General features: G+C 36.4%; 1 protein-coding gene across 9 annotated transcripts in view; it reads left to right on the top strand.

Moving 5' to 3' along the window:
• The window catches only part of NBEA (neurobeachin), a 511,894-nt gene that overhangs the window by 219,070 nt on the left and 271,963 nt on the right, over positions 1-20,861 (top strand). For all 9 annotated transcript variants that reach the window (XM_054223413.1, XM_054223357.1, XM_054223366.1 and 6 more), the window contains 2 exons: positions 2,911-3,037; positions 7,787-7,914. In XM_054223413.1, coding sequence (XP_054079388.1) covers positions 2,911-3,037; positions 7,787-7,914 — 255 coding nt within the window. The remainder of the gene's footprint in view (positions 1-2,910; positions 3,038-7,786; positions 7,915-20,861) is intronic.

A 20,861-nucleotide genomic window follows, 5' to 3' on the forward strand; every position in this document is an offset into this window, starting at 1 on the left:
TCTTCTTTGTAAGTAATTGCATTTAAAAATCAGTCATTTCCCCAATACTGTTCTTAGTGGAGGACAGTATTGCAGATACCATGGTACATTCACTGTGGATTAAAGGCTGCCTTTTTTGGTAGATCTTGTAACTTCTTTTTTTTTTTTTTTTTTTAAAATGCAACTGTTTTTGTCTCCTGGTCTATGGATTATCTTGGTTAAAGAAAAAGTATTGATTCAATGGAACTTCAGCAAGTATCAGATTTAATTAGAACTATATGTATACTGAACTTCTTTAGTGATCTTATTTGGGAAAGCCTTTTATGCCTGAATTCATCTGAATGAGCTTTATTGATGAATTCTTTTAAGAAATAGTTTGAAAAGTCAGTCCTCCAACCTTTTCTAAAGATTTGAATTTTAGATCAACATTTTAGAAATGCTAAACACGTTAATGACAGAAAAAAAAAGTATTATCACATTAAAAGCATATAAATGTCTATTAAATTAAAATGCTCATTTTGCCATTTTTAGTTCAGCTGTGCCTGCGGTAGTTAAAATAGTGATCATGTATGTCAGTTTTTGAGATATATACATGAGGTATCCAGATACTTACTGGTTTATAAACTTGTAGTCTGTGAAATTATCTATGTTATTAATTATTTTAAAGTAATGTATAGAATTTAATTGAACAGCACCTTGTTTTTAAAAAAAAAAAACTATGGTAAAAAAGAAACCATATACAATTTTTCAGAAACACTAGATGTCCCCCCAAACCTATTTACAGTTGTTTTTACAGTATGTCACAGATACTCTAGAAGTACAGTTTTATCTTTGAGGTCTATTCTGTGCTGGACCTGTGCAAAAGGTGGTTTCTTTTCAGTTATTCATGGATTGCAGTCGATGTTTACATTCCATCTGCCATCGCTGTGTTGTAGTCAATGTCCCTGTCACGTTGTAATGAGATCTATGTTACTGAAGTCCTTTGAGTGTTTTGAATGTATCTTTTGGGAGACAGGTTTTCTTCGTTCATCTCTTTATGTAAGAAACTGGTTTTATAGGTTTTGGATTGCATTTCTGTAATTCGTATTCTGATTCTCACTTCTATATTAATCCAGTAGTTCTAGGTCTGTTTGACCTTCTCTTCTGGGAGCCTAGCTGATTAAGCAACTTAGCAACTGCATTTTTAGACAACAACCTTAATGAAGAAAATTTGACTTTGGAAGGAAAAGGGAAGAAGCAGTAAAAATACGTGTCACCTATGTATATATCAGTATAAATATGTAAATGAATACATATGCGCGCACACACATATACACATATACGTGAATCCTCAATCTTTTTTAATCTACCCTATTCCCAGCTAAATTGCTGTGATTCCTAGGTTGGGAAAGATGGCCTACCTTATGTTGTTTTGTTTCCTTCTCATTACATTTGGGTACATTTACAGTTTGCATTTAGTCCAAGTGAGAACCCGCGGTGTGAGCCATAACCTGCCTCCCACTCACATGGTTAGAACAGTAAGCTAAATCAGTTCCTAGTCTAAGTCCTGAACCTCACCAGCTACTCCAGCGTGACCCAGCCCAGCAGAGACTCCTGAATTTTGATACTGTTTTGAATGTAAATTTTCTTAAATAAGCCAGTCAAAATTCTGAGTTTTACCTTAATTATTTTATCAGTAAAAATTATTTAAAGGTAAATAAAAAATAAAAAAAAGTCATCCCTGCTGCCAGAGAATTTTTCACCATTATCAGCATTTGACCTCTACTTCACTGCTGGCTGCTTACGCAGTTAAGAAACCATAAATACTTTGTAGAGCTTCGCAGGAAACTGAAAAATAGTATATACCTATGTGGTGCAAAGGACAGTGATGTACCAACTGCTGACCAGCAACAGGGAGTTACAAGTTATTTTAACAAATTGGCAGAATAATGCCGTTGATCTTTAAACTGGGGTTCTCCACCCCTCGTTGCTAACTTGGATAGCTCTTGCCTGTCGCCCTCGTCTCCGATAGCGCTGCGGTCCCTCAGGTTTTGAACTCCAACTGCAAGGATGTTCATTGCTGCCTCTCCTGCAGTGACGTGTTGCAGGAGGGCTGAGCAGCAGAACAGGGACAGCATTTATCACAGTGCTCTGACTACTGTTCACGGCCACTCTGTGCCCCTGCTGGTTTCCTTCAGAGAGGCTGAGCTCACAGTGCCATTTCAGCGAGCATGATAGATTGGCATTTAGAGTCTAAGTTTAGCCTTTAGCTCTGACCCAGATCACTTAAAAGTATAAATGTATGCTCTGTCTGCATCTTTTTCCCGGGCAGCTGTTCACAACCCATTGAAATGATACCCCCGCTGCCCTCCCTACATTTAAGGTCTTAAAATTCTCCTTGACTTGAGGAAGGAAACTGAAAAAGTAAAATTAGAGTCTTAATACTCCTCAAACACTGTTTCCCCCCATCACTTCCTGAAGGAATATGCGTTTTCTATCTTCTCTGTCATTTTTGAATTTGTATTTTATCTTCTGCCTGTAGCTGCAACTGGGCAGCCAAGAAGTGTGTGTGTGTATATATATTAAAAAAATAGTTAAACTTCTATTCCCCACTCAAGCTCATCTCAAATATGCCTTTATTTTAGAAAGATCTTGCTTTACAGGATGATGTAAAAATATTTTCATCTTTGGAATATAATTTGGGAATAATGAAAATGAGGTAAGGATTTATTTTGCCTGATTTTCAATAGCTTTTTAAGCTTATTATTGTTATACTAGCAAAATAAGGTATTAACTTATATGATAATCATATGGAATATTTTTACTTGTTTTAGAATAAATAACATTATTTTCTTACTTAAAAGTACATGAGTAAGATAAGGACTATATTAAAAGTCTCTAAAAGTTATATTTCTTCAGACTGAATTAAGACCTGTATTTTTTGGGGGACAGGTGCAGTAGACTCAGGATCTTCTTCTTCCTCTTCGTCATCCAGCTTTGTGAATGGTGCTACCAGCAAAAATCTCCCAGCTGTCCAAACTGTTGCTCCAATGCCAGAGGACTCAGCTGAAAACATGAGGTACGCAAGTTCTGTCTTTTAATATTAATTATAATTTCTCCTCCCGTAACAATTTCATACATACAAAATAGTGTAAAAAGAAAAAAATATATTTAAATATATTTTAGCTCATTTAATGTGCGTTATTGTAGTTATACATATAATATAGTGTAAATTTATTTAATTTTTTGGTAGTAAGAATGTATATACTAAAATTACACTTCCCTGAAAAGTTTAACTTCCTTGAACTATGCCAGACACTAAAACATATTAAAAGTGACTTTGTAGTGGATTGGCTTTTTACATTCCTCAATAATGATAAGAATTGGAAGGCAAGCACAACTTGGCAATGGAACACTAGCAAGTGGAAAGAGAGACACAAACTCTTCCAAGCAAACAAAAGCCCTATTTATACTGGAGAGGAGGAAACCAGACATGGGTTCCTGTAGGAAACTAAATGGTGCCCCAGATCAGAGTTGGTGTTGCAAGAGACACATGCCATGGGGTAGCTGATACCCCTCTTACGCTCACTGGCAGCCAGGAAAATGCCCGCTGAAATTCCTATTAAATGCCTTTGTATAATAGGTTATTATTTTGTAAGGGTATTCAGTTGTGCCGCAGCACACTTCGAAGACAAATTTTTGAGCTTTTCAAGGTGCACACCTTTCTGCCTTAAAAAGCTGACACAGGGTATGCTAAAGAGTTGCCAAGTGTCCCTTAGTTGACTGGCCACTTTGAGGTATGGTTTTAAGAAGAATGGAAGTGGAGACAGTAACCACACTAGCTCTTCATGAGTTTACAAGCTCACAAAGAAGAGAATTTCGTTCTCTAATGAACGAGAAAGGAAATAAATTTAAATCAAGGGCCCTAGATAACCTGTAAAAAAAGTATTGGTGCTTCAGTGATTTAACACACAGTGGAAATGATTAAGGGATTAGGGGACTGGAACATCTCTCTTCTGAAGAAAGGCTGAGGGATTTGGGTCTTTTTAGTCTGGAAAAAAGCCGACTGTGGGGGATCTTATCAACACTTATAAATACCTAAAGGGTGGGTGTCAGGAGGATGGGGCCAGGCTCTTTTCAGTGGTGCCCAGCGAGAGGACAAGAGGCAACGGGCACAAACTTAAACATAGGAAATTCCACCTAAACATGAGGAGGAACTTCTTTACTTTGAGGGTGGCAGAGCACTGGCACAGGCTGCCCAGAGAGGTGGTGGGGTCTCCAACTCTGGAGACATTCAAAACCCGCCTGGACGCGTTCCTGTGCCACCTGCTCTGGGTGACCCTGCTCTGGCAGGGGGGTTGGACCAGGTGATCTCCAGAGGTCCCTTCCAACCCCAACCATTCTGTGATTCTGTGAAAAAAAAAAGAAAAACCTTTTTAGCTGGTCCTATCCGAAGTGTGAGTGTCATGCAGGTGGACTCACAGGAATCGATGCACACGGTCCCAGGCTGAAAGGGTGAGGGCTGTTGGCCCCACTCCAAAAAGGTGCAATTGATCAAGGAGAGCATCACCATTTGTATGGCGTTATTTATTGTTTGACAGTGTTACAAGGCAAGTTAATAAAATTCTGGCATAATTAAACCACTTCTTTTCCTTCTTGTCTTCTTTGTATGTCAGGACAGTGTTTCCCGAGGGTGAAGTCTTTTTTAAAATTCAGATACTGAAGTATGTTAAAATTAAACTGGATCACTAATCTTTTTTTCAGTTTTTTTTAGTTATTTTAACCAATGCCGTGATCTTGTTTTTTTCACAAGCATCGTGAAAGTTTTTGTCCTGGAGTCAAAAAAAAACTTCAGTTGCAAAATTTGGAATTTGAACTCGGCAGTAGTTGCACTCTGAGTAGTAACTGAAATTAGCAACAAAAAACTTATGTGGAGCACAGTATCAGAAATGTAAATAACTTAAAATCTAATCAACCCAAGAAATGTCTTTAGGACTTTTTTCCTTTTTCTACCCCCTTCCCAAGAAACAACTAAAACTTTATTTTGATAATAGAGAATTTTTGGTTTCCTCACTTTGTATTCATTGTGCTTTAACTTTTATGAGGTTAAAAATCAGAGTCGTTTGTGGGGTCAGAGAGCATGAAGTAGAAGCTCACTTATCTAAGCCTTCCCTTATAGCAACTGCATAAGAAAAGAGCTGCTTGTGGCTCCAGACTGAGCAGAGAAAAGTGAGCAGGAGGATGATCTTGGACTTTTTACACATTTAATAGTCTTGATTTGGAGGCAGAGGTTTGGCCTGGAATGAGGTTGGGAAGGTAGCATACTCGGGACTCGGACACTGTGTGTGCCCCCACCTCTCTGCACTGTCCTGTGACCAATTCAAGCAATAGGTAGTAAGAACTGTCCACAGGGTTTTTTTTTATTATTTGGGGTTTTTTCTCACAGTTTTAGGAGTATTTCTTTCAATCTGATGTTGCTACTGTGCTCTTTCAGTCCCTCCCGTCCCAGTTTATCACTTTTATAAATATAGAAATTATATATAATTATATATAATATATATCATTTATTTCCTGACATGTATTGCCTTTAATATGCAAAATAATAAATTTTGAATTTGAAAGCTATTAAGAGTTTATTTGCCTTAAATGTCTACAAATGGAAAGGAAAAACCACGGTATTCATTCTTTACCAAAAAAACCCAAAAGACTCTTAATTCAGTCATGAAAACTGTTTACATTAATCCCTACAGAGTTCCCTAATGATTGCAGGATGCATTATAAGGTATAATAGGTGTTAGAAACAACTGTAGAATCAGATCAGTCTCTCTCTTTTGCTGGTCTGTGTGCATGTGTGTGGACAGAAAAGGCGGCAGATGGGCTACCTGCTTCCCTGAAATGGTTTTTTGGGTGTCCCTATGTATGCTTTTTTCCTTAATTTTGTTTGTTCTTTTTAAAACTGAGGGACCAGAACTCCAGTCAGTTTTCAACATGTAAATGCAGCAGGGATTTATATGAAAGAAAAAGGATTTTATTTTTCTTTCTTCTCTATTTAAATATTAATTTCTGTCCTTTGATACGCTTTTTTTAAACAGTGCTAAACTTTGATCTCATATTTTCACAGAATACTGTTCCCAATTACCCATGAATAGATGTATAATATACAAGATTCTTTGGCTATCCATTTGATAACAAGTTGTTTATTAATAGCTCGTGCAAGGTGTAAATTAATAGCACATCCACACCTCCCACATTACTTGATTCTTAAATAAAAATTTATCTTCATTAAAAAACTTTTGAACTTGAGATGTTTTCAGTTGTATGTGAAGTTTTCAGAGTTAAATGAACTCTAAAATTAGGCCTTTTAAACCAATTTACAGTGAAAACATGTTTTAAAACATGGTTTAGAGAAGTCTGGATTAATTAAGTAGGCTTTTTGTCTCTAGCAGCAAAAGCTTGGGGTAGATTCATGTTGCAAATTCAAAACTCTGAGCTAGTCACATGCCTTTCAACTATAGTCACTAGAGGCTTTAGCATAGTGAAATTCACTTCAACTAATCACCTAAAACGAAGGCTGGTGATACGAATCCCTCCTTTAGAATATTAGAAAATCAATAGCTGAATTTGAAATGAGAAAGCAGCACATTGAAAGAAAATAAGCTATAGGAATTCAGTAAAATAATTTTAAGCTAATGAAGGAAAACTTCCAATTTGTTTAAAATGTCAGCTTTCTTTTTTAAATACAGGGATCTTCATGTGATCTGAATTGAAAAGTCCACATTTATTTGGCGCTTATAGATAGTAGATACAGTATAAAATTTAAATGTCGTTGTTCATTATCTTACATTATGTCAATAAATGTAACTTCTTCCTATAATTGTGCTTTTAAATGCCAATAACATTTTGATGCCGTAATTCGAGCACAAAAGGAAACCCCTTCAGCCACCAGCAGTATGAAAAGGAACAGCAAAAATTCTTGGTAGACCAGAATATGCATGTAATTTTATTTTTATTTTTTGGAGATTAAACAGCAGGTTTTTAATCTTGGCATAAGAGTTTCAGAGAGCACAAGTGTTATGCCCTATCAAGTTTTAAAAGGGAAGGACTCCTAAGGGGTACGATCTGCTGACATTTGCATGCTATTGCTAGGTTGGTATCCTCAGACAAAGGAATGTTATTTCTGGTTTTTAAGAAGCAAACAGAAGTCACAACACCTCTTTGCATTGTACAAGTAGAAATTAAGGAACATGCTCAAAGATTGTATAGTCTGAGCAGGCAGAGAAGTATAAACACAAAGGCGAAGGGATTTAACTGGGATCATGTTCCCTCAAAGTTGAAGAAAAGAATATGGGGTTTCTTGATACCTGTGCTAGAACACTTTCTTGTACACTCTCTTGTCTAGCATTGCAATGTCAGATGTTGTTGTTTGAAAGCTTGAACAAAAAAGCAAGTTACTTGTGATTGCTTTGGGTGAATAAAAAATTCTCTTTTCAAGCGTTCAAATGTATGTAAAGTGATGAGATGCGTATAAGCTGAGATAGGTGAAAAAGACATATGAGTATCTGACATTCTTATCATGTTTGAAAATAAGAATTTTACTAGGTTTGGAGTATTCTGTAAATGCTGTAGAATTTATGGGGCTGCTACACTGCTGACTGACATGACATTTGCATTTACTTAAAGCCATTTAAACACTGTAAAGTTTATTCAAATTATGGTCGTCCTCTTTTCGAAAGAAGTTTACAGCAACTTTTTGAAACAGGTACGATTTCACATTATTTAACTTCTGTTGTTAAGTGTTCTTCCAAACATTGTCTCTGTTTTTCCACAGTATCACTGCAAAGCTTGAAAGAGCTCTGGAAAAGGTGGCCCCCCTCCTGAGAGAAATTTTTGTTGACTTTGCCCCTTTCCTATCCCGAACATTGTTGGGCAGTCATGGACAAGAGCTGCTGATTGAAGGTACCGTTTCTGTTGTAAAATTATATTGGTTTAACTATTTGTCATTTGGTAAGAACAATGATTCATTTTCACAAGACTTTATATAACTATTTTTGATGAATAAATTAATCAGTTGTTAATGTGTTGTGCTTTCACTTCCTTGCATTTAAATTCATTTAAAGAATTTCAATGAACCCCTTCTTTGCCCTAAATGAGATGCTGTTTAAAGATACACTTTGTCATCCTGGAACACAAAAGCCTCTCTGTAATTTGCTTTTTCCTCCTCAGAATAATTGTATAAGTCCTTCAGCATGTCTTTGGGAAACTAGTGAAAAATATAATGAAAAAGTGTAATCAATTCCTGTGGAAGACAGTAAATTGAAGACTGTGCTCCAACATTATTGATACATGCATCTAGATTTGGTCACTATTTGCTTAGGTGGGTCAGTTGGATTCACACAGGCAGATAAACAGTTATCTCTAGAGGGGAATAAAAAGAGATGATTTTTTTAAAGAAAAGTATCCTTCAACACTTTCAAGGACTTTTATGGGGTTTTATGTGTAGTTTTAACTATTACATGGTTACAAAATTTGGGGAAAATAATGAACCCTCGTAAATGAGGCAGTGAGTAGTGCAAAAATTATTCAGGAAGTGCAAATGTGGCAAGCTCATGCAGAAAGTAATGAAATCAATGCCAATACAGTTAAAATAGTGATGGGGCAATGTGCATGAACGTGCACTGATCCCACATCATATATCCAGAGGAACATGTTCAGGCAAGTAAACTTTTTCCTTCCAGAATTGTTCTTACACACAATATTGCTGTTTAATGAGAGGTTTATGCTTGGACTCGATGATCTTAAAAGGCCTTTTCCAACCTAAACAATTCTGTGATTCTATGAAAAAGTCTCATTAAAGCAAAGCTTATAACATGTGAAGGTCTACACAGAAAAAACACAATTTTGTGTTCAAATTCTAAAACTCCTCCTGTTATACATGTGTTTGAACTAAATATTAGTGTACAGTCTTTTTATGGTCTCAGTTGTTATACCCCACAACATGGACCCTCTTTTATTCTTAGTGCTAGAAATATTTGCGTCTTCTAACTGAAATCTTCTAGATAGCCTTTTCCTTTTTTTGTCTAATTATTGTTTAATAATATTATTGTTTAATAATACCAAGGAATGGTATAGTAGCTTAGTAATTATCAGAATTTTCGGGGTTTTTTTAATAGTGTTTATTTTATGAATAAGTTGCAGTTCTCAATGACAGCTGAAGTTAATGGTCTGAGATGCGTATTGAGAACATTGAGATAGCTGTGAGATATTTGGTGGATTCCATTCTGAAGTCTTTTATTTCAGTGAAGTTGATTGCAAAATTTGTAGCAGTGTTATCCTTTTCTGTTTGGCAACTGATTAATTGCACTAGATTATTTATACAATACAAATGAAATTGTTTCACCTAAGCCCTTTTATAGATTAAAAAAATTTCTTCACTGATGCTGTTCTGACTTTGTCTTTGGTTCAGATTCATGGTGTGAACAAGGCTCCAATAGTTCCCAGCATATGACAAAGAGTGAATAGCTAGAGGCCACAGGAACCTCACAACTATATGGCAGTATGAGTTTATCTCATTGCCTGTCCAGAGAGAGACATGGTTTTGTTGGGTGTTGCCTTCTTCTGATACCCATTTGGACTACTGTTCCAAATTTGTCCCATCTGTGACTCAGCCATACAATTCAGCCTCAGGAATCAATGTTTATGAACCAAACATCGAGTTCCAAAATAAGCGCTCTCCTTCCCATCACGTTTCCCTAATGTTATGTCTAACCTTCTCTTCAGTCGCTGTCTTCTTTCTGGTTTCTAAGAACTAGTTCTTTCTTCCCAAGATATTGAAATAGCAATCTGTAAAGAAAAAAAATCCAAACACATCTCAGACTTTTACACTGCATGCCTCAGGTCCTGAATTTCTGTTTGCTCCCTCTAAAATAGTTGGGCTTTTTTTCTTTTTAACAGAGAACTCAGCTGATTTTATAGTCTCATGTACAGCTTGTCTTTCTTCATTGCCTGTATGAGACCCTTGATCTTAACCAAACTGAATTCTTGCCTAGTTAAGTTCCCTAAGCATACTGATGAGAGAGCACAAAGGAAAAAGGAAAAGAGAAAAATTCATTTTAGTACTTCTAAAACAGGTTAATTATGCAAACTTTGCAGAATATCTGATGCTTTGAAATAGGTGTTGTTAATATAAATTTGGAAATATGTATATGACTTAGTTATGATTTCACCTCTTTGTAGTAGTTGAGCTGTCTCAAACTTTTGGTGAAAAGTCTTGCAGTTGTACCCTGCCACCTCATTTTCCTTTAGCTTGTATCATCATTCTGTCTCATGGAAGACTGGCTGATTTATTCTTTGAGGAAATTATGTGTAACGTCTAAGCAATGGCTTCTTAACTCTTGAGTGGAGCTGAAATGAACTGGCTGCAATCATCTGGTCAGTCTAGACCAAAAACTTGGTCCGCTCATATTCAAAATTGTTAATTTTTCACATTTGTTCGTGTAAATTACAAAATGTGACTTGTAGCAGAGGAACTTTATCAAGCAGTAATCTGACATTACAGAACATATTTATTGGTAAAAATCTTCATCTGTTTACTTACTGAAATAGTACTCATTTTTGCCCCTTTTTCTACACCAGTTCTTTCTTCAAAGGTATCTTACTATATTCCAAATATTTCAACTTCCCAGAATAAGTGTCCTCCATGATAGGTTTAAAAGGACTGATTTGCAATCGAATGCAAATCGTTTCAAACAGAGTATACCAAAACCAGCCCAACACTACTGTGGCTCATCAGCTGAGGTTCTTTCAGTGCCTCAGAGAGCAGAAGTTGCAAAGGTTAAAATTTTCCGCATAGAATCTAATTGGAAACAAACATGCAATATGTGTAGGTCACATATTTAAGCCTAGCAATGCTCTTTGTGGAGTTCCATTTAACACTTGCACAGATATGTTTTCACTAACTCTAGTTTCCATATGGTCTGCAAATTCCCTCCATGTAAAGTGCATTACAACATTCTAGCTTTTAGGTGAAAATGTTACAGGCAAGTGTAATCTGATCTGTATCTGAAAGAAAAGTTATATCCTCTTTTTGTCAAGCACAGATGGGTAAAAGTATTTTCACAACAGCTATTCTTGGAGTGTCCTGAACTGTTACAATAGGTCCGGGATCCATAGTCACATACAATTCTTTCCCTTCTCTTTAGTGAGGTACCAAACAAACGTTACCAATGCTTTTCATTTTCCTATATCATTACCTGTGTAGAAGGTCAGCCAGGTAGCCCTTCTCCAGGAGATCTTAGAATTCTTTGGCATACATTTGATATGTTTCTGATACACACACAATTCAAATCAGATGAAACAGAAAACATTTTTGTGCTGATAGGAGCAGAATCTGTTTCTCCTCATTAACTCACCGCATGGCCCTATGAAAATATGCAGTAGAAGTGGTAATGGACTAGCTTTGTATGGTATGTGAGAGGAAGCTTCTTGAAACAGTTGAAAAATTGCCCAAAACATTCCTTTGGAAGCCACAGATAGAACTTGGATGCTAAATGGCACTACTTTAAAAAGCTCCCAAGGACCACAAGTGTGGCATCATTGTGGCATCTACCGATACTGTCACAATTCATTTCTGATTTACTTGAACAATTCTGAGTTTTGTATTAGGAAAAACAGGGCAACCATTCTCCTAAGATACTGTAGCAATCTGGAAATCCCTTATACTTTCTGGGCAAAAAAAAAAAAAAGTACTTTTTTGGTGCTTAACATGGCCCTTGGCTTTCTCTTAGAAACTTTTCAGAACCTTTGTATTGTTGTGCCCAAGAGCACAGATGCTATAAAGCAGAGAGATTGCGTGCTCGCATGCTCTTGCAGAACTTTATTTTCCTTCTGGTATTGTTCTCTCATTCTTTTATCTCACTCTGCCACATCCAAAATACTTTTATTTGTGTGTCCTGCCTTGTTTTCTTTCAACTAATCAGACTTTCGGTAATTGCTTACCAATCTGTAGCAAAGCATGTAGCCAACATTCTGAACAAAATAAATAAATGACTAAATATTAGCAAGTAAGAGAGAAAGGGGATAAAAAAAATAATGTTATGATTTTAAAATTTGCATTAACTGGAATTTAACAGCACATAAGTAAAAACTGAAGCTATTCATATTGCTGAAATTTGTATGAGCCACTTTTGGATCCTACTTCAGTATTTTTATTAACAGCCTTGAGTATGGTGCAGAATTGTTCCTGGCACAGCTAAGTGCTTAGGCAGAGGTATACAAGATGAGAAGCAAAGGCATTCCACCGGAGATATGTTGAATCATTTTATGGAATAACCGAAACTCAAGAAAAAGCCAAATTTTAATGCAGCCAAATGCTGAGTTCAACCTCTAGGAACGAAGAATATAGACTATACCTAGAGGGTAGGAGATGAGGGATGAAGCCACTCAAAGAATGTAGGGATTGTTATAGCAATTAACATACTCTGGGCTCTCTTAGCTCCATGCTGAGGCAACAAAGACTTGTCCAATACTTGGATGGCTAGGAAGAATAGATGAGGAAGTGATTTAATTTCTGTGCACAACTTCAGTAAAAGTCCTACCATCTGCTTCTATAGTCAGCACTTCAAGACTGATATGCACACACTGAACAGGGAACAAAAGAGCAGGGCACAAGAGCGATTGATGGATGGGAGATAAACTCCGTGAAGTACAATGTAAGGAGCTTGATTTGTACGACGTACTGAAAAGAAGAGATAAAAAGAAGTTAGATACTACGGGATTTCTTAGCCTTTCTACCAACGGAATGCCTAATGAGGGTTAATAACATTGGAAAACTTTGTTGGGGTTTACCGCCAAGTATCAAGATCAATGTTACTTGTAGTTTTTATGGCTGTTCCAAATATTCTTTCTAAATAGTCTTCAATCCAGCTTCTCAAGAAGAAAAATGTCATGTATTTCCTGAAAGATTTTGTGAATGGTTTCTTTGGGGCCTGTGAATCCCCGTTTCCTCTGTGCCATACCTTGCAAGGAATGGTAGTCTGCATTAACCTTAATTTGCTCTAACATTGCCATCACTGCATTTGTTCACATGGTCATAGACAGGATATACTTGAGTGTTGGCTAGCCACCTGCAGGAATCAGTTAAAAAAGTGGGTTTTCCTTGCTCTGCAGTTAACTGCCTCTTCTCCCAAGTAAATAATGACAGGACCAGAGGAACTGGTCTGAAGTTGTGGCAGGGGAGGTTTGGATTAGATATCAGGAAGAATTACTTTACTGAAAGAGTGGTCAGGCACTGGAACAGCCTGCCCAGGGAGGTGGTGGAGTCACCATCCCTAGAGGTATTTAAGAAACGTCTAGATGTGGCACTTCAGGGCATGCTCTAGTGGCAGAGATTGTAGGTTGTTTGGTTGGACTTGATGATCTTAAAGGTCATTTCCAACCATGAAGATTCTATGACTCTATGCACCTCAACTGCAGATGCAGTCAAGAATATATCATCTTCCCTTGTGACATCAAAGATGGTCATTGTTCAAGTCTCTGTATTAAATAAGCCTTTCTTCCAATTTTTTATGCGTGTTTTTGTGTGTGTGTGTATATAAACAGATTTTTATTTTTTTAAGAAATTCGTTAGTCATTACCTTGAGGCTCATTTTAGTATGAGACATTTTGTGCTTTCTCTGCATGATGAATTTTGTCCATTCATAAGTCTTATATAAGGCTCATGCCAGCTGTAGTTTTGTCCCAAATTTCAGAGAGCCCATGTAAGTGTATGAATGTGTAGCCATACATATACTTTAATGTAATTTCTTGAGGCCATGAGACTTACGTGATCACACTGGGTGAGGAGGATCACCTTTTACTCCCTTGATAACTTTTTAATGTGTTGGCCAGTTTCAGACAGTGTTATAGAGGCTGCTTAAAAGATGCTATTTTTACACAATATTCATGAATATAGGTATCCGTTTAAAGAAAGGATACACTATAATGTCTTGGCTGAGGAAGCAGTTACATGTGCATTTCTTAATCAGCTTCAATATTTGCTCTGCATTATCATTTGGGGTAGGTCATCATCGAGTAGTAAATAAACGGAAAACTTAAAAGTAACTCCAAAAAATCTCATCTGGTTCGTTTGCAGCTGTGTAATATACTGTGTTGGTACAACACTATGCATATTGCAGCGCAAGGAACAGGAAAGCAATTGATAAAGCAGGACTGAGAGAGAGAGCGAGCAGTAGGAATTCAACCCTATTAGACATCAGAGGATCCCTGTTAGAAACCAAGGTGAATATTAAAAATGCTTCTGCGGGGAGGAGGTTATGCAGTGGTCAGGCTAGTGTCACTTGCAGTATGTGTCTCACTGGACGTGGTCACACCGGTCAATCAGGGTCAGGGATCTTATGGATTGTTTGGTTTATACTGGGGCAGGAACTCTGAATTGGTTTTCAAGGCTAAGGAGTTCATAATGTATTTCTTCTCTGCCGTGCCACCTCCCTCTCCTTTCTTTCCATGTGCCCTGGGTGTCTCAGTGTACATTCTTCTATGTCTAGTAAGAGGTGATGCTGCAGGCTTAGCACAGTGCAGTTAAAGGCAGTGAATTGCCTGACCCAATGCTCTGGAAGACAGATTTTCTTAATTTGTGGTAGTAGGAATCCTGTTCATAGATTTCTTTTTATCTTTCACTGTAAACACCTGCAAAAAGAATCCAGTGAAATCGCACTACTGTCCGAAAACAAGCTCTGCTTAGATAATGAGATTGGAACAATAATGAGTTACAGATAATGCTTTTCTTCAGTAAGTTTAAAAACATTCATCATCAGTAGCAATACACTGAATAACTTTTTATATTGTTACAAGCTTTGAGTGTTGACTTGCACTGGATGGTTTTTTATGTATTTTCCTTTTTTACTTTATGAATTTCTGCAAGTAATTTGCAAGATTTGGTTTTTACCATGAAGAAAACAATAGATAATTTTGAAACAGGGCACAAAAACTCTTGAAGTCCTCCAATGGATATAATTTAAAAAGCTGCTGCTGATTGAAATCCTGCCTGAACATGTTCTAATCCCTTCATAAACAGGAAAAAAAAAGTTCATTAATTTCAAACTGCTATTTATAGGCTTGTAAGAAATTTGTTGTAAGAAATTCTCTATCTATGATTAGCTCTTAGTGTCTTACTGAAAAGCTCCACAGTATGCTCATGTTTCTCCAAACACTTGGGGACTGAAAGTGTTTCTTACTGAAAAACAGCAATGAGTCGGATACACATGGAGACGGAAAACACCACCGGTTTTCCAGAAGTCTGGATGGTAGAAACAACGAAACAATGAAAGGTTAAATGGATGTTCAAGTCTGCCTATTTATTTACACGTACTCCGGCAGAGTCAATGTTCAAAGCTTTACAACTTCCACACTGTTTTTCAGAATATGCTACTGGTGACTGTTCCTCCTAGAGGAACTGAAGAGCAGATGCTGCAGCAGAAGTACCTCTTATTTATCCCCAGTGAAATATTCAAACTTCAATGACTTCAAACTTCAAATCCTCAAACTGTAATGACCCCCACACCAGTTACAGAACATTTCTCTTTCATGTAATATTGCTTTATGATACCTTTAAAGGGATATCGTTACAAACACCAGAAAGTGAAGAGGGATACACATTCATTTGATTTTAAAGATTTAACTCTTGAATTACTGAAGTTCCTGTGTGCAGAAGTATGTTCTGAACAGATGTTTAACATGGCAGGAAACATATAGATCAGAGATCCAGATAGCAACTAGGAAATGCATAGCATCTGGCACCTTTTTGAAAGTAAACCTGCCAATAATTAATTACACATATGAGACACTTTATCCCTGTCTAATGAATTGGACACTTACTAAGATGTATTAGACTACGTAGCAGAGGTTAACTGCTCATGCCCTCTCCTTTGTCTTTGGCTTGTGTGGTCCCAGCGTAACTTAAGGGTAGAAATTGTTGTTGGCACTCAGATTATATGTCCTTGATTATGTTATTATTGGTACATTAATTAATAATCAAGACATCTTTACAATCCAACATGTATGGAGATCCCATTAGGCAGAAATTGGGGTGGTTCTGTTACTTTGCCAATGGAGAAAAAAATGACTGAAAATACAAGACTGTTTGTAAAGTTTAGAATCAACTACGTCTATTCAACAGCAGTGGTTAAGAGAGCGCAGCAACAAAAAAGAAAACCAAACATGTCCTCAGGAAAACAAAAGCTGGCAAAAGTGTAAAGTAGTCAGGTTTGCTGAAAAGAAGGTCTGAAAGTTATCCTTGAAAATGCAGAAGCCACTAGATATTTGAAGTTACTAAATTACTGTGGAGAGTGCTACTATAAAAATTACATTATTAGAAATGAAACAATACCGACTGCTGTTCTTTTAAGGCACATAAAAAAATACACAGAATACTGGAACCTTTAAAGAGCAAGAAAAGTAGTTGTTTCTGGTCCTTAGGTCCGACTTACGTTCAGCAGTATTGGGCACTTTCTCAAAAGTTTCTTTTTGAAGTGAGTGGCTTGTATTCTAGTTGCAAGCCATAAGGCCTAGAAAGGACTGGTCTTTTGCCTTAAATCTCTAGAAGAATTCCTTCCCTGATGACTTCGTACTCCTCCTTTGTCCTAATACCATCCACGTCAGATGTCCCTCTATATTCCTTCTTGGTTTAAGTCTCAGCTTTCATGGAAAATAATTTTCTTTTTCCTTTTTTTTTTTTTTTTAAATAAGTTTGCCCCCTACAACAAAAAGAGTAGCAAGAGGTCTATTTAATGTTATTTCAAGGAAATAATTTTTAAAAGATTCTTGAGAACGTTCTTAACACATACAGGCACTACTGTAATATAGCCTGTAGGTGGACTCATCATATCAGGTATGCAACAGTGCTGCATGGTAACACTGGAATAAGTTGTACAATTATTTTTTTTAGAACAGCCACCTTTTTCCCCCTTATTATTTTCTCCTCTACTGTCCAGGTCCAAAGAAAAACGAGGTGGTATGCCAAAAAGGTATTCAGTGTCTACAGGATGTTCATGCTGTGACTGAAGCTCCCCACAGGCAGAGGTTCTCTGGTTCTTATTCCACTTAATTCATCATTCAGAACTCAGCAGGGGACTCTGCCTGATTTTGGACTTGAAACAGTTAGGTATTCGTCCCACCTTTTGTCCTCTAAAGGCTTAAAAATGGAATCAATCTACTTTATTATCCCAGCAATATTTTCCAGAGAACTACCTAACTCTGATAAACTATAGGGTGCAAACAACATCTCTGTATCAGGTTTTGCCCTGAAAGATGTATTTCTCATGAGGCATAGTCTAATAATACTTTTCCATGTAGCCTGAGCTCTATGTCCAGGTTCTTTGCAAAACTAATCTCATTAGGGCTGGTCACAGTTTGTCCTTCTCTACGCCTGAACTCTATGTCTACTTACCACCTGCTCTTATGACCCAGACTGAAATCTTTTAATCAGTGATCAAATTTAACAAAACTCCCTTACGTGTCCTGACGATTTAAAGGCACTTCTACAGTTCATCCTATTGGATATGGATGTGCTTATTTCCATGCTTTCAAGGCATAAACAAAGAATATTCCACAAAAACTCTTGAATGATTAACTTGAGAAACTACTACGCTTGAATCTTAAATATATACTTATTTATAGAGCCCTTTCTTTTTGATATAAAAAAATGTTAACTATAGCATAAACATTGATGAACCATCAAGCTTGATTTATCTAGATGTTAACAGACTCCCTACAGACCTGGGATTATTTTTGCAAGAATATATCTTTACTGTATTCAGCCTAACTTTATTTTAAAATTTATCTCCTCAAAATAAACCAGACCTGCTAAACATATATTGTCTTATATCATGTCTTATTTTTGTCTGTTGGTATGTGGAATTTTATGATCCAATCTTTTTATACAAATAGTGATGTTGTCTGTGGAGATTTTCTTGCAATGGGAAACCTTCATGCTGAAAGAACTTGTCAGACAACAGAGACAGTTGTGATATGTCAAATTAAGATGGCAAAGTGATGTCAAAGCAGGTCTAGGGAGAGCCCATAACAATGTTACTGTCAAGTAAATAAAGAAAACTGAAACACAAGAAATACAAGTTATTTCAAGAGATCTGTGACTGTGGTATGGCTCTGTGTTTTGAGAGACACTGTTTTAGAATGATTACCATTTGTCAGTAGGACTTCAGGATAGGAGCAAGATCTGATGGCTGCCAACTAAGGTCAGCAAAGTTCAGCGTGGAAATGGAGATTTTATTTTTTTTCCTTGTTATTAAATTCTCAGAAAACATTTAGTATATAAACAAAATATTACTTCACCAACAGTTTGCTCAACTAGATTATCAGTTGAGCAAATTACTTAGTGGGTTGTGCTACTCAGGAGATCACACCTAGTTAAAATAATGGTCATCTTGGTCTTAGAAATTTAGGAAGCTGCATGAGTTCTGTGAGGTTTTATTATACTTCCTATTTGTAGTTGCACTGGTTCATTCACTGATCTCTCGGTATGGCCCCAAGGTTGCCAAAGAGAAGAAATGTAAGGAGGTAAGGAGGACCAGTAAAGAGCAAGTGGTTTTACTGCTGTGCAGACTATCCTTTTCTCTCCTTCCTTTTTTGTCATTCACCATACGCACATTTCAGTTGTGTCATGCCATGATAATAATATTCCCCCTAATAATAGGAAAGAATGTAACAAGGAACTATAAGGTAGCAGTGGAAAGAAGGAGACAAAAGGCATTTCCTATGTTTAAAAGAAGAGGAGAGAAACAAAAAAGAATAAATAAGCACAGAAAATGGGGCATCAAATAGGAATAAGTTATAGACTGAAGCTAAGGAAAAGTTGATAAACTTCAGGAGAAAAATAAAACCTCATACCTAAGGAAAAAATAACAGAGTAATGCATTTGAATTATATTCTTTGTTGCGTTTTCAGGGGAAGCGTGATATTCTAGACACTGTCATTTGGGATCATACTTCTGATCCATCTTGTGCAGGATGTAACTTTTGACAGCTTTAGAAAGAATTAGAAAAGGTTCTTGAGATGAAGAGAAATTATCATAGGTGTAGTGAAGGTATAAACATTTGCTTGTCTTAGTGAGCGAAATTAATGTTCTGATTCCTGCCCATATACTACTTTTGAAATAATTCACTGTTGAGGTAATTCTTCTGAAGTATTTCCTGTAACACTGATTTGAGAGGAGGTGAAGGACTGAGAAAAAAAAGAGAAAGGAGGGGTAGGTGTTTCTGCATTTAAAGAATTGCGAGGGATCAGTAGAACATAAAATCTCAGGATAGTTGTTTTTTCCCAGATGTATTGAGTATATGGCAACTTCTTTGGTATCAGTTGTTTTCATTTAGTAATTTTTCTACAAATTTAATCACAAAAATAGCAACTTGATCAGGAAAGGAATGGCATCTTGAGAGAATAACAAATGACAACTTGAAGAATCTTTTAACTTTTCACATTTAAATTTAATTTTTAAATGGCTTTTTCCACTATTTTTTTTTCTTAATCCGTCCATTGAAATTAAATATCCAAGGCAGCAGCAGTGGCCGAGGTTTAGCCACAACCTTGAGCCACTTATTTGAGTAATATCATAGGATAAAAGGGAAAATCAGAAGTCTTTCAGGATCATATTTTAATTTTCACAGTGGACTGTTGAGTATTTGGAAAAAAATTGGGATGGATTTCATTGAGTTTCTTTCTAGATAAATAAGAGGTTTGGATTTTCTGGAACCTCTGGCTATGTGTAGTTTGGTTTTTAGTTCTTCCAGGCTTCCACCGTAATAAAATGCTTATAAGTTACTCAAGTCTACCTGAAACTGAAGTAGACTTCAACAGAAAAGCAATAGTTCGATCTTGTAGACATTTTCAGTATCAGAGGTGTTTTAATTTGATCAGTTGCAGTGCAGTGTGATCCCTGGTTTGGTTGGTTTGATCCATTGTCTAGAATGGGACTTTAAAAGGGAAGGAAACACATTCCATTTCCAAATAAAATCTTAGTATATAATGAGTATCACACTGTTCCAAAAAAAATCTGCTTCACTTAAACTTAACAGGGAATTGTTTTCTTATAATTAACATTTGTGTTGTATTATTTTATATGAAAAAAAGTTTGTGTTATTAATGCTGATTAGAACAATTTCTCAGTTGATACATGATAGATTGATATAAATTTTAGATCTGTCCTAGTATAGCAATTAGATAAGCATATTAATTCACTACTTCACAACAGGTACTTGAAGAGAGATCCATCCAATGAGATACTGTTTTAAGAGAAGGACAGAGAAATGCAAATGGATATATTGAGTAAATCCCAATGGACTGTTGGCCAAAGGAAAAATTAGCACAGGTGCTAAATGAAAAACCGGATCAGTTTGGAAAATCTTCAATGAGATATTTAAACTGAACAGTGGAAGTGGATTTTATTTTATAGATTAAGTCATCTCCTTCTCATTTGATGAATGAGAATTTGTGCATCCCATTGACACTAATGGAAAATTGACCAAAATTCCATACATTGTTATAGGGCTAGACCCTCCAGAGTAATGTGGCACCAGCATCAGTTTTGTCAATACCATTACAGTTCATGGGATCACAGTACAAAAGTCTGTAATTTCAAAAAGCAAATCATTTATACATTGTAATAGATCCCCTCTCTGTGGGTATGCTCTCAAGGGTTTTTGCCATTCAGTGATTCCATCTGGATATTTTATAGTCCTCATTTAGATTCCTTTTTAGTAACTGAAGTGGTGAAGAGGTATAGGTTTTCTTACTTTAATAAAATAATTCAAGAAACCATTACATAGCATTCTTATTCTTTTAGATATTATCCTAGTATTAAGATCTGTTGTATTTTATAAATTTGACTAAAAGGG

Source organism: Rissa tridactyla, chromosome 1, assembly GCF_028500815.1.
Source record: "Rissa tridactyla isolate bRisTri1 chromosome 1, bRisTri1.patW.cur.20221130, whole genome shotgun sequence".
Classification (NCBI taxonomy): domain Eukaryota; kingdom Metazoa; phylum Chordata; class Aves; order Charadriiformes; family Laridae; genus Rissa; species Rissa tridactyla.